The sequence below is a fragment of the Manis pentadactyla genome, chromosome 5 (assembly GCF_030020395.1).
Source record: "Manis pentadactyla isolate mManPen7 chromosome 5, mManPen7.hap1, whole genome shotgun sequence".
NCBI classification, from domain to species: domain Eukaryota; kingdom Metazoa; phylum Chordata; class Mammalia; order Pholidota; family Manidae; genus Manis; species Manis pentadactyla.
In genome coordinates this window covers 85,816,262-85,830,738 of record NC_080023.1, presented here as the reverse complement: position 1 = coordinate 85,830,738, position 14,477 = coordinate 85,816,262, and the positions used below count along the sequence as shown (strand labels likewise).

The window sequence follows — 14,477 nt, the reverse complement described above, 5'->3', positions numbered from 1 at the left end:
TTCCTCAAGAATTCTGAATTCTTAAGCAAGTTGTGGCTCACACTCAACTGTGGATTTAAATGCCAATACTTTTGCTCTTCGTCCAACCACCTTACATATGAATTCTCTCGGGAGACATTGTGTGAAACTGAAAATTGAGCATTTTATTTGATAGGCTTTATGGATTCTAGAAATATTGTATATAGAAATAATATCGATATTATCTATAATAGCGAAAGCCTGAGAGAAGTGCAGGTGTTGATCAGATAACTTTATCAAAACGCAAAAGCTACTTATTCATAATGAAGAGGCTCTGTTTATTGATTGTGTAAAAATCATTAACTTTTCAAAGGAGAAATGTCATGAAGAAATATAAGGAATATGATCTGAGGCTCCTTCTCCTCTTCCTCCATCCTCCCCCTTCATATAATTAACACTGAGATACAGATGGCACTTGTTCATTTTTGAGTGCTTGTATTGACTCTTTCTTTTTCAGTATTTAAAAAAATCATGATTGGCTTTTTCCTTCTACCCACTTTATTCAGTGATGACCAAACTCACTGTGTCTTAACTCTCTGTGAGATCCTAAAATGAACAATGTTTTACTGATGGGAGGTTAGGAAGAATTGAACAAATCAGTAAATCAGTTGGGGACAAAACGTCTGACTTTAAAAATATGTATTTCTTCAGTACAGAAGTATGGTCCATTGGTGGACTGTAAACTTCACCCCTGAAAGAATATCTCCTCCTGTCAACAATTCTGAAACAACAGGTCATGGGAAATTTGAACACATATATGATACTTAAATTTTCAGAATGTGATTATAACAAAGCTATATAAATGTCATTAAGGAAACAGTATTTTAGTATCTTAATGAGACTGCATACTTTTTTTCTCTATCAGGTTTAGATATACTCTTAAAAAGGCATAGCTACCATAATTTAGAATATAAGATTTAAACCTGTGTTTTTCTGGCATACTTTCATTAAGAATATATGACTTTTGGATTTATTTGAAGTAAAACTAATAATTAGAAGAATAAATCATACTTTTCTGAATGTGTCACAACCTAACACATATGTTCCCATTTCCTTAACCACAGATTTGCAAAAAGGCCTGTGGTAGCTTGCAAAATTGTTGTACCTAAAATTATCCATAGCTATAAAATGCCCTAATAAAGTTGGTGTCCCTTGCAACAGCTGTAGTCACTTCCTTAGTGACAGCAGAACATTCATAAAACAATTTATATATCCTACCTATAATGGTAATGTTTAGTATAGACATTTTACATAACAGCTTACAAAGAGATGGAGTATATAAAATCATTTAACACATTTCACAGAATAATTATCAAGTATGATGCTGCAAAATTAGAATGTAGCCACTATAAAAGAGTGAACAGACAACTAAAGGAAATGATAGCTATCGCCTTCCATCAATGGTATTATTGCAGGAGCAGAGGTATAAACATCCAGTGGGTGTGAGAGAAAAGAAATAATTTCCCACATCCATCAAATCCTATCCTCGTACTTACTTTCATATCTACTGTCATTATTATCTAGTATTATGTTATTCATTGAGCACATGCAGTTTGAAAAGGGCTGCATCTGTTAAAAGCTGAATCGTCAGAGAACAAGAAGGGGAAATCCAGGTTAATCCTAGAAAGGATCCCGCGATATTAAACACTTTTGGAGGAATTTTTATTTAAGTCAACCAGTGGTTAACATTTTGAGAACAGGGTTGTAGAAGATTGAGACAAGCACCCGGGATGCACTAGCAGTATCATCAGCAGATATGCAAGGCTGAGCTGCCTCAGTGACTTACCTGGTATGAAAGCCATGTGGCACTGGTTGATGACTGCGTACAGTGGAGAATTACTTAAATGAATTCACTAATCTAATATATGAGAATCCCTATCTAAAATTATTCCAGAAATAAAAGCAATGCTATTCTTGATTTGAAGGATACAGAAGAAAAATAAGTAGCTGATTAATTTTATTACAGAAGTTCATTTCTGTATTTTTTTAAATACAAATAGAAGAAAGATATCTTACTGTAATTCCAGGTAGTGGATTATATACATGCTCTTCTGCTAACTATTATGCTATTTTTTTAAATGGGTGGGGGAAGTTAGATTGACGGTGATTTTGCTTTCTGGAAGCCACAAATACCAGTGGTTTTAAGAAATCCAATCTTACATCAATTTAGTCTAATAATCAGAATAAATGTTAAAATGACTATAAGTTATTTATAGCATTTCAATGTTCTATATTAACTATTCACTGACAGTAAAGTTATTTATCTTCTGAGAATCCAAAGAGAAATTTTGATATATTTACCAATATAATCATAGTACTACTGTATTTTCCTAAGAGCCATCAGAAGTCTAATTCACTTTCTTGAGCAAAATGTGCATATCTTCGTTACAAACAGAAAACAATTGCTTTTCTAAAGTCAATTATGGAAACACAAAGTGTGTATTATGTACTAAGATAGTTTCCCCTCCTTCAAAATCTTCCCTTGGTTGCATTCTCACAAAACTAATATCCTTCAAAGAGCATTCTGAAATTTAGGTCTTCAACCCACATAATAAGGAAACGGGGACTTGACAGAGAGAAAAAAGGCATTACAAATGGGAAACAAATTTAAGCATCATGGGTTAACTTTTTTGGGGGTAGGCTTTTTGAATAAATATCAAAATGTATTCTTTTAACCTAATAATTATTTATCTCATTTCATGTACTAATAGTGTCTTTCTCAGACTCTTGAACAAAAGAGAAGTGGTAATAGAATTTCATTTCCTTCTCACTATCTGCTCTTCAATATCCAACAGTATAGAAGTACAGAAACTGGAAAGACTAGATAACTTTCAAAAAGGGCTACTTAGAGGTGGGAGTGTGGAGTTAGCACTGGTTTACGGCAATACTAAAACAAGTTGACTAATCTTACAAAATGCTTGTTAAGACAATGAATGACTCAGGAACAACAGATAATACAAAGTAGTTGTGCAGTAGCATCATTTCAAAAAGAGCAAGGTGCATGTGCACACATGCACATACACATTATTTTATAAAAACAGTTTTTTAGAGATAAGATGGAAAAAACTTACCAAAAACTTTTCAAAGATTTTCTTGAGTTCTTTGTGACCATGCTTTTCAGCAATGTGTGCTGGATCTGAACCCTCCAAATTTTTCATCTTAGAAGTCCAGGTTGCTCCTGAACACTGAAGCAAATGAAGAGCCAAGCTCTTTAAACCAAATTTTGCTGCACAGTGGAGAAGAGTTGGAAGTTCTTTGAAATGAGTATCTGTAAGCATACAAAGTAATAGGATTAATATGTTTTTATCATATCTGGAATCCCATTAAAAAAAGACAAAAAGTCTACTCCTAGAAGTAATTCCCACAAAGCAGAGTAGACTTTTAGAGTGATTTTGCATATATGAAACCATCAGTGGTTTTAGCAATGCAGAATCTCTCCCTTTATATTTCCCATCTTAAAATAAAGTAATATTCTCACTAACATAAATGCTTCACTCTTAGTGGGTTAAATTTAATTTAGAAAGGCACGTGAACCTCTTAAGTGTGAAACAAACAAAACAAAGACATTACATTGTAATAACTCCTTCTGAATGTACTTCACATTAGCCAAACACTAAATAACAAAATTAAATAAACCCATTGATAAAACATTTTGTGTCTCTACTGCCATGCCCAGTTGGCTTCCTTTTGAAGTTAAAATTAACATGAGTTCCTGGAGGGGCCATATTAGATTTCTACGTGAAATTTTTTTTTTCCAAAAAGTAACTACAACAGAAAATACAGGTGGGCACTTTTATAAACATATGTCTTCAGGATGGCAATTCCATCAGAACTTTACAGTTTTCATATCCATGTTCTGGAGTTTGAAATTCATACTCATTTATGAGCTGTCAATTTGGAGATACGTGTTACTTAGGCATAACTATAAAATGATGAATGTAAACTGCTATCCCAATGACAACACACACACACACACACACACACACACACACACACTGATGAGTGATCTACACTTTCACACCTAGCTGGGAAAAAATGTTAGTGAAATTATACACCAGCTCAATTTCATGGCTGTGGCATTATGAGAAGCAAGGAACAAGAAGACATAGCAACAGAGCAAAGGCATCAAAGCAAAAAGTCAGTTCTCCCCTTGTTTTATAAAACAGTGAATCTGGCCTCACTTACCTCTTTGCTATTTTGTAAACCAAAGAAAAAGAGAAGGAAAAGAAAGAGTAATCAAATCATGAGTTTTCCATTCACTTGTGTGTTTCATGGAGGACTAAATTATTTAGTTTGTTGGTTTGTATGTTTTAATGGAAACCAAAACAAGACAGACAAAAACAAAAACCTTCTGGATATGTTAAGAACTTACTGTAATGAAATATTCTACCCTTCAAAATGTGTTAGAGCTAAATGGCTATACATAAATCTATCGGTCATATTTCAATGATAAATGCACTGGTCCCTTTCTTGGTTAGACAACACCGATTATTAGACAATTATTACTTCTGTTGTGGAGAAATGTACTTCCTCTAAATTCATAGCCTTTAAGTAATAAAGAATATGATGTTTACAAAAGCACAGGCTGAGAGTCACTTAGCTCTGCCATATATTCACTATGTGAACTTCAGCAAGCTACTAATTATCAAGCCTAGTTTTCTCACTTAAATTTGTAAGGCTACTGATATAATGAAATGACTTAACATACACAAAATGTGCCTAGCAAGGTGTGTGAAATAAACAGGCATTCAATAATTAGTTTCCTTCCCTTTCTCCCTTCTGCATCAAATAGTTTAAAGCATCCTTGTTTTAATTCATCTTTGCCTCAACCTTATGATCCCTAATTCTTCTCCAAAGTATTTAGCATCCTGACAGCTTGACTCCAGAATAGTTGGTCCTTTATAAAATGACAAATCAGTTTCAAACCTGCCCAAATGATTAGTTACAGCAATCCTTTTCATTATGTTGGATGGGGTTATTTTGCCTGCTTATTTTCATTAAATAGGAAATGCTCAGCCTGCTATTAATATACATGGTCAATAACTAGAGAATTTCTAATTTGAGGTTTTTAAAATTAAAATATGACAGAGTTAACCTTTCAAAGAATGTGAAATGATTATTTTAATGTTGATTACATCATGATCTCTAGCATTACTTTTGTAGAACATCAAGTTAAATATATTCAGTATGTGCATATATTTATATATTTATGTGTGAATAAATGTATTCATTGTCAAAATAGGTATGATTATGCTAAGAACTGGATATCATAGTTTTTATAAAATCATACCTGTTTTATATTTTCATCCTGATTTGATTATTATAAAAATTTAAGATATGAATGGGTTCCTTTGTACCTGGAACAGGCATGTTTGTAACAGCATAAGAAGTCCTTTATCTTAAAAAACTCTTGCTGCAGGAGGCTATCCTCTATCCGGGCATTCATTCAGTGTCAGAGAATGAGTGTTGATCAAAAAATATTCCTGTGACTCAGGGGAGGATACATGTATTCCCTTGCTGTTCTTCAGTGTTTAATTTAATTTTAAATCATAAGATCACTAATGTTTTTGTTTAAAGAGTTATGTTTCTATAGCCTTTTAAAAAAATTATGGACATATAATTCACATTTTAAAATTCACTGATCATGATGAGTTAGATGAATTTTGTCAACCGCCTTAACCCACATAAACATCCCCCAAAACAAGCTGAAAACAGCTTCTTTCACCACAGCAAATTTCCTCATGCTCCATTCTAGTCAATACTCCACTGAAGAGGCAACTACTTTTTAATTTTTGTCAACAAAGGTAAGTTTTATTTCTTCTTGGATTTCATATAAGTTGAATCATACAGTATACCGTCTTGTATTTCATTGTCTTCTGGCCTCTATTTCTGATGAGAAGTCAGATGTCATTCTTATTATTTTCCTGTACGGAAAGTGCTTCCCCTAGTACACGCTCCCTGATCCCCACTTTTCCCACCCCAACCACAGATACTTATAAGATTTTTCTCTTTGATTTTCAGCAGTTTAGCTATTGTGTGTGTAAGTATGACATTTTTGTATTTATTCTGCTTGGAGGTTGCAGGGCTTATTGAATATGTGAGTTGATGTCATTTACCAATTTTGGATCATTCTCAGCCATTCTTCAAATATTTTTCTGCCTCATTCTCACCTCTACTCAGGGAACTCAATCACACATACGTTGGATCTTTTAAAATTACCCTATAGAGCTTGAATAAGAACTGAGTCAAATTAATATGTAGATGAGATGAGTTTGTTCTTTTTTTATGGTTTTAACTTAGATTCTGGATTTTTCCTCTGTTTGAATAATTTATTTTGTCTTTTAGTTCACTGCTTTTTTTATGTTATTTCTATAATTAAGCCCATCTGCCTTTGAAACTTTTTCTGATATTGCATATTTCTAGGCTCTCCTTTTGTTAAAATTTCTATTGCTCTGATGAAATTTCCACTCTTTTTCCAATTTCCGCACATTGCCCAACTTCTACAATAGATACTTTAACATATTTATCATAGTTATTTTAATGCTCCTTATCTGATCATTTCAATATCTGGAGCATTTCTGTATCTGCTTCTATTGACTTTTCTTGTCTATGGGTTACCTTTTCTTCCTTCTTAATATTTCTTATAATTTTCTATAGCATACTGAGCAATGTATGAAAGGGCTGAAATAAATAATATTTACCCCCCAGAATAAGGCACACTCTTCCTTCAGTCAGACAACCATGCTTAGGAGCTGAGTCAAATTAACCTGTAGGTGAGCTGAGCTTGGTTATTTCTGTGGCCTTCCTTAGATTCAGTTAACCACTGACCTCAAATAATTTGAGGGTAGGATCATGAATTCCTTCAGAATAGCATGGAAACTGAACCCTGGTTAGACTCCAGAAATCTCTGTTCCTCTACAGACTGGCTGCCAGCTTTGGGGTCACTGGATCCTTCTTTTTTCTCTCCACTCCTGCCTCCAGACATCCTTATATCAAAATACCTTTCTCAGATTTTGTGAGGCCTCTCTAGTACACTCAGGTAAGGCAGACTCCTTGCCATTCCCAGAGGTATTTCTTCCAGCTTTTATGGCTCTCTAGTTTTAGAACTGGCTGCTGCTGCTTTCCATATGGTAAAAGCTTTGGTGGGATTTGTCTTAGCAGTCTTGTACCACTCCCACTCTTCAGCAGCTACTAGCTGATGATCCTCAGGGAAGCCTAGAATTTTTTTTAAGGATGTCTCTCAGCTTTCCTGTCCTACTCAGCCATTGGTATACTGGCTCTGTGCACGTACAACAGCCTATGAAAGTGAGTTGGTGGAGGATGCAGATCCATTCTGGACTGGAGCTCTTTAGGATTTCTGTCCATCACACTAGCCTAAATACAGCCACTAAAAGTTTGCTAAATGTTCAACTGGTTTTTCTTTGCTCTTCGTCTGTAGTGAATTCTTGTCTTGTTGCTCTGTAAGGGATGAAAGAAATCACGAATTTCTTCTCTCTGATGAAGGATTTGTCCCTTTCTGGAATTTAGTTCATGTAATTTTTTTTTGCCATCCATTTTCTGCTGGATTAAAACAAAAGAAATGGATTTTGAAGATCATCTTGCTTGTTCTTGTTATTGCAAGGGGAGCAAAAGTCTTTTTGGATGTATATCCTAATCAGAAGCAGAAGTTCCATTAGTCTTATATCATTTTTTCTTAAATTCACAGCATACAGCATTTATTTTACAGTTTATAATCATATTTATTGAATTAAAATAATAAATTCTTTAAGATGATATAAAAAATTTTTAGAGTGTATGTAATCTATAGTAACTGTTACATGGGATTTTTCACTTACTTATTCAAGATTTACTGCATCTGTTTTTATTATTGAGGTATAAATAAGTAAGTGATAATTCACACTATGGCTTTTGACTCTTTTATGGGCAAAAATATTTTTCAGTTGTTCTAGCCAATGCCTGTCAAATGGTAATTTCTGGAAAACAATGAAATGTCTGGGGAAAATTTTTTGAGGAAAATCCAATTTCAGCAAATAAAAATAAATAGATGAATTGGCACATAGTAAAGCGTGAGTCATATATTTGTTTGTGCTGTGCCATTTCTAACAGTTGCAGATAACCCCTGTAAATGATGGCCAATAATTAGATCAAAGTAACCAAACTAAAGCTCTCAATTAACCTAGATCACCAGAATAATAAAATGGGAATATATCCAGGGTTAGAATACACATTTAAAAAATTTTTAAAGATAAGTGTGCAAACTGGAAGTACTTGACCATGTAATCCATTGTTCTAATAAATCCCTATCTGGAAGAGTAAATATTTACTCACTCAAAGTAGGAAGACCAGAGGGTCACTTTAGAACAAAATAATGAAGCACACAAGTCAGGCAATCTGCATTCTAATCCTAACTCAGCCGCTAAATGTGTGGTGCTAAAGAAAATTCCATCATTTCCAAGGATCTCATTTTCTTCATTTGTACAATTAGAGGGTCAGAATTACAGAAATTTAGATATTCTTCTGGGCTAGCAGCTATGCCACAGATGGTTTTAGGGTAATTTTCTCTGGATGATAATTTAATAACCAATTAAAGGAGTAAGGGTGATATTTGTGAAGGTTGAAGAAAAGTAATGATTTTCATTCCTTTCATCATAGGGATTGGAGTCTGATGAAACATTAATACTTCTGTGGACTGTAAAATAGAGCATTGCTGAGTTTATGAATGATTGCTCTGCGACAGGAAGAGCACATATGCCACATGTGAGGTGTCATCCTTCTCATCCTGTTGAAATAGTAGACATATAGTCCTATTTAGAATTTCAAGCAATGAAAAATACAAAGTTGTACACTTCTAAAATTTTGATAATGTAAATTAAAAGCACAAGGGAAATAATGGTCCATCAAAGCACTTTGTTGCATTTTTATTATGTCTCATATTACATAAAATATAAGAGGGGGACGTGCATAGACATACACTTTAGCATTAACCTCAATTTTATATTTACCTCATTAATTGTTGCAATTGAATTCTTGTTACTAAAATGCTCTCTTAAACTTTTAAGAGACAAAGGTAAAAATTGTATCCATTTTATTCCTTAATTGTCTTAAGAAACTTCATAACAAAATATTCTTTTTTCAAATGTTTTAGCTAAAATGCTTAATTCTAGTCAGCATTATGTTCAAATGAATCTTGATTTTTATCTTAGTAAAGTTAAAAATAACACCTATAATTAGCTTAAACCTTAAAATTATAAATCTTAGTACTTTGAGGAGCAATATTTGTAGTTAGTGCTTACATACACCTTACGGAGTTTTCTTTACCTACTAAAAGAGTTCTAGAAGACTGATGCTCTGGCATGTAAAACATATGAGTGATGAAAAGACAAGAAGCCCGAGATACGAATGGAGCATGCCACCTTGAATCCAGAAAGACTTCACTGTTAGCTGAATGCCCTAATAGAATCCACTACAAAATTAGCAGCAGCAGTAATAAGAGACTAAGAAAGAGGAGAAGGGGAGGAAGGAAGAGAAACAGACAGAAAAGCGATGGCTAATGAATGACAGGGATTTTAGGTACTTAACATCAGAATGAGAAATAGCAATAGAACATGTTAATGGCAGGCAGTGCAATATGGTCTGACCCCAGAGAAGGAGTACTTAGGGACACACTGTGAAACATTTTCTCATCCACAGCTGTGGACCAGGAATGCCCAGGGAGAAATAAGGCAACATGCAGAATAAGATTAAGCAGGCCATAAGGCCAAAATGAACACCGGGGAGCTTGGAGTACATGTCTGGAAAGGATCTTAGGAAGCAAAGATGGGTGCACAGTTCTCATTAGCAGTTCCTGGAATTGGTACCAATTAAAGTAAAATTTCACAGCATTAGAACAGGTTTATTGTTCACTTTTCATGAGTAACCCCAGACAGTGGTATCATTGAAACAAGTGGAGCTGCTCCATGTTTAACCAGTCCAGCCAATCTGTGGTAAACCTCTGGTTAAAATAAGAAATCTGTAAAAAAAAAACTTTCAAGATGGCAGCACGAGTAGAGCAGCAGAAATCTCCTTCCAAAACCACATATATCTATGAAAATATAACAAAGACAACTCTTCCTAAAATAGAGACCAGAGGACACAGGACAACATCCAGACCACATCCACACCTGCAAGTCCCCGCGCCTCGCGAAGGGGGTAAGATACAAGCCCCGGCCCAGCGGGACCCAAGCGCCCCTCCCACCAGCTCCTGGCGGGAGAAGAGGAGTCAGAGTGGGGAGGGAGACGGAGCCCAGGACTGCTGAACACCCAGCCCCAGCCATCCGGACAAGAGCGCAGGCACAGTGCATGCGCGGAGCCCTGGACACTAAGGAAACAGGGCAGCAGGACTGGTGACCAGGTGCCTGAGGCTGATGCCAGAGAACAAAGAAACGGGAGCGGCCATTTTTTTTTTCTCTTTTTTTTTTGGCGAGTGCTTTTTTGAAGTCTTAAAGGGACAGGGACCCTAATACTAGGGAAACAGGGCAGCAAGACCCGTGAGCGGGTGCCTGAGGCCAGCACCTGAGGACAAAGAAAATTGTGGGGTTGTTTTTTTTTTTAATTACTTATTTAAATTTTTTTTTTCTTTCTGTTATTGTTTTGGTTTGGCGAGTGCTTTTTGGAAGTCTTAAAGGGGCAGGGCAGGACACTTAGTCTAGAGGCAGGGAATCTGGGGATCTCTAGGCAGCAGGGAGCACGGAGGCCCCTTACGGAGATAAATAGCCTCCAGCCACTCTCTGTCCAACGGGGCTCCACCATTTTGGAACAGCAGCGCGAGCCAGGCCACGCCCACAGCAAAAGCGGAGATAAATTCCATAGCAGCCGGGCAGGAAGCAGAAGCCCTGTCTGCGCGCAGCTGCCCAGCATAAGCCACTAGAGGTCGCTGTTCTCCCAGGAGAGGAGGGCCACAAACCAACAAGAAGGAAACCTCTTCCAGCTGTCACTCATACCAGCTCTGCAAACTATCTCTACCACCATGAAAAGGCAAAACTACAGGCAAAGATCACAGAGACAACACCTGAGAAGGAGACAGACCTAACCAGTCTTCCTGACAAAGAATTTAAATAAAAATCATGAACATGCTGACAGAGATGCAGAGAAATATGCAAGAGATATGGGATGAAGTCCGGAGGGAGATCACAGACGCCAGGAAAGAGATTAAAGAAGTGAAACAAACCCTGGAAGGATTTATAAGCAGAATGGATAAGATGCAAGAGGCCATTGAAGGAATAGAAACCAGAGAACAGGAACGCATAGAAGCTGACATAGAGAGAGATAAAAGGAACTCCAGGAATGAAACAATACTAAGAGAACTGTGTGACCAATCCAAAAGGAACAATATCCATATTATAGGGGTACCAGAAGAAGAAGAGAGAGGAAAAGGGATAGAAAGTGTCTTTGAAGAAATAAATGCTGAAAACTTCTCCAAACTGGGGGAGGAAATAATTGAACAGACCAGGGAAATACACAGAACCCCCAACAGAAAAGATCCAAAGAGGACAACACCAAGACACATAATAATTAAAATGGCAAGGATCAAGGACAAGGAAAGAGTTTTAAAGGCAGCTAGAGAGAAACAGGTCACCTGTAAAGGAACACCCATCAGGCTATCATCAGACTTCTCAACAGAAACCATACAGACCAGAAGAGAATGGCATGATATATTTAATACAATGAAACAGAAGGGCCTTGAACCAAGGATACTGTATCCAGCACGACTATCATTTAAATATGATGGCGGGATTAAACAATTCCCAGACAAGCAAAAGCTGAGGGAATTTGCCTCCCACAAACCACCTATACAGGGCATCTTACGGGGACTGCTCTAGATGGGAGCACTCCTAAAAAGAGCACACAACAAAACACAAAACATATGAAGAAGGGAGGAGGAGGAATAAGAAGGGAGAGAAGAAAAGAATCTCCAGACAGTGTATATAACAGCTCAATAAGCAAGCTAAGTTAGGCAGTAAGATACTAAAGAGGCTAACCTTGAACCTTTGGTAACCACGAATTTAAAGCCTGCAATGGCAATAAGTACATATCTTTCAATAGTCACCCTAAATGTAAATGGACTTAATGCACCAATCAAAAGACACAGAGTAACAGAATGGATAAAAAAGCAAGAACCATCTATATGCTGCTTACAAGAAACTCACCTCAAACCCAAAGACATGCACAGACTAAAAGTCAAGGGATAGAAAAACATATTTCAAGTAAAGAACAGAGAGAAGAAAGCAGGGGTTGCAGTACTACTATCAGAAAAAATAGACTTCAAAACAAAGAAAGTAACAAGAGATAAAGAAGGACACTACATAATGATAAAGGGCACAGTCCAACAAGAGAATATAACCATTCTAAATATATATGCATCCAACACAGGAGCACCAGCATATGTGAAGAAAATACTAACAGAACTAAAGGGGGAAATAGACTGAAATGCATTCATTTTAGGAGACTTCAACACACCACTCACCCCAAAGGATAGATCCACCGGGCAGAAAATAAGTAAGGACACAGAGGCACTAAACAACACAGTAGAACAGATGGACCTAATAGACATCTACAGAACTCTACATCCAAAAGCAACAGGATACACATTCTTCTCAAGTGCACATGGAACATTCTCCAGAATAGACCACAAACTAGCCCATGAAAAGAGCCTCAGTAAATTCCAAAATATTGAAATTCTACCAACCAATTTTTAAGACCACAAAGGTATAAAACCAGAAATAAATTCTACAAAGAAAACAAAAAGGCTCACAAACACACGGAGGCTTAACAACATGCTTCTAAATAATCAATGGATCAATGAGCAAATCAAAATAGAGATCAAGGAATATATAGAAACAAATGACAACAACAACACAAAGCCCCAATTTCTGTGGGACGCAGTGAAAGCAGTTTTAAGAGGAAAGTATATAGCGATCCAGGCACAACTTGAAGAAGGAAGAACAATCCCAAATGAATAGTCTAACATCACAATTATCAAAACTGGAAAAAGAAGAACAAATGAGGCCTAAAGTCAGCAGAAGGAGGGACATAAATAAAGATCAGAGAAGAAATAAACAAAATTGAGAAGAATAAAACAATAGAAAAAATCAACGAAACCAAGAGCTGGTTGTTTGAGAAAATAAACAAAATAGATAAGCCTCTAGCCAAACTTATTAAGGGAAAAAGAGAATCAACACAAATCAACAGAATCAGAAATGAGAACGGAAAAATCACGACAGACTCCACAGAAATACAAAGAATTATTAAAGACTACTATGAAAACCTATATGCCAACAAGCTGGAAAACCTAGAAGAAAAGGACAACTTCCTAGAAAAACACAACCTTCCAAGACTGACCAAGGAAGAAACACAAAAGTTAAACAAACCAATTATGAGCAAAGAAATTGAAATGGTAATAAAAAAACTACCCAATAACAAAACCCCGAGGCTGAACGGATTTACCTCGGAATTTTATCAGACACACAGAGAAGACAGAATACCCATTCTCCTTAAAGTTTTCCAAAAAATAGAAGAGGAGGGAATACTCCCAAACTCATTCCATGAAGCCAACATCAACCTAATACCAAAACCAGGCAAAGACCCCACCAAAAAAGAAAATTACATACCAATATCCCTGATGAATGTAGATGCAAAAATACTCAATAAAATATTAACAAACCAAATTGAAAAGTATATCAAAAGGATCATACACCATGACCAAGTGAGATTCATCCCAGGGATGCAAGGATGGTACAACATTCGAAAATCCATCAACATCATCCACCACATCAACAAAAAGAAAGACAAAAACCACATGATCATCTCCATAGATGCTGAAAAAGCATTTGACAAAAGTCAACATCCATTCATGATAAAAACTCTCAGAAAAATAGGAATAGAAGGCAATTACCTCAACATAATAAAGGTCATATATGATAAACCCACAGCCAACATTATACTGAACAGGGAAAAGCTGAAAGCTTTTCCTCTGAGATCGGGAACTAGACAGGGATGCCCACTCTCCCCAATATTATTTAACATAGTACTGGAGGTCCTAGCCACAGCAATCAGAGAAAACAAAGAAATACAAGGAATTCAGATTGGTAAAGAAGAAGTTAAACTGTCACTATTTGCAGATGACATGATACTGTACATAAAAAACCCTAAAGACTCCACTCCAAAACTACTAGAACTGATATCGGAATACAACAAGATTGCAGGATACAAAATTAACACACAGAAATCTGTAGCTTTCCTATACACTAACAATAAACCAACAGAAAGAGAAATCAGGAAAACAACTCCATTCACAATTGCACCCAAAAAAATAAAATACCTAGGAATAAACCTAACCAAAGAAATGAAAGACTTATACTCTGAAAACTACAAGTCACTCTTAAGAGAAATTAAAGGGGACACTAACAGATGGAAACTCATCC

The 14,477-nt window shown here is 36.1% G+C and overlaps 1 protein-coding gene across 9 annotated transcripts in view; it reads right to left on the bottom strand.

The window, feature by feature from the left end:
- BANK1 (B cell scaffold protein with ankyrin repeats 1) overlaps positions 1-14,477 on the bottom strand; it is a 303,826-nt gene that overhangs the window by 148,049 nt on the left and 141,300 nt on the right. For all 9 annotated transcript variants that reach the window (XR_008997811.1, XR_008997812.1, XM_036879201.2 and 6 more), the window contains exon 7: positions 3,090-3,286. Coding sequence is in view for 7 of the 9 variants with exons in the window: in XM_036879201.2 (XP_036735096.2) it covers positions 3,090-3,286 (197 nt within the window). In the remaining 2 variants the exon portion in view is untranslated. The remainder of the gene's footprint in view (positions 1-3,089; positions 3,287-14,477) is intronic.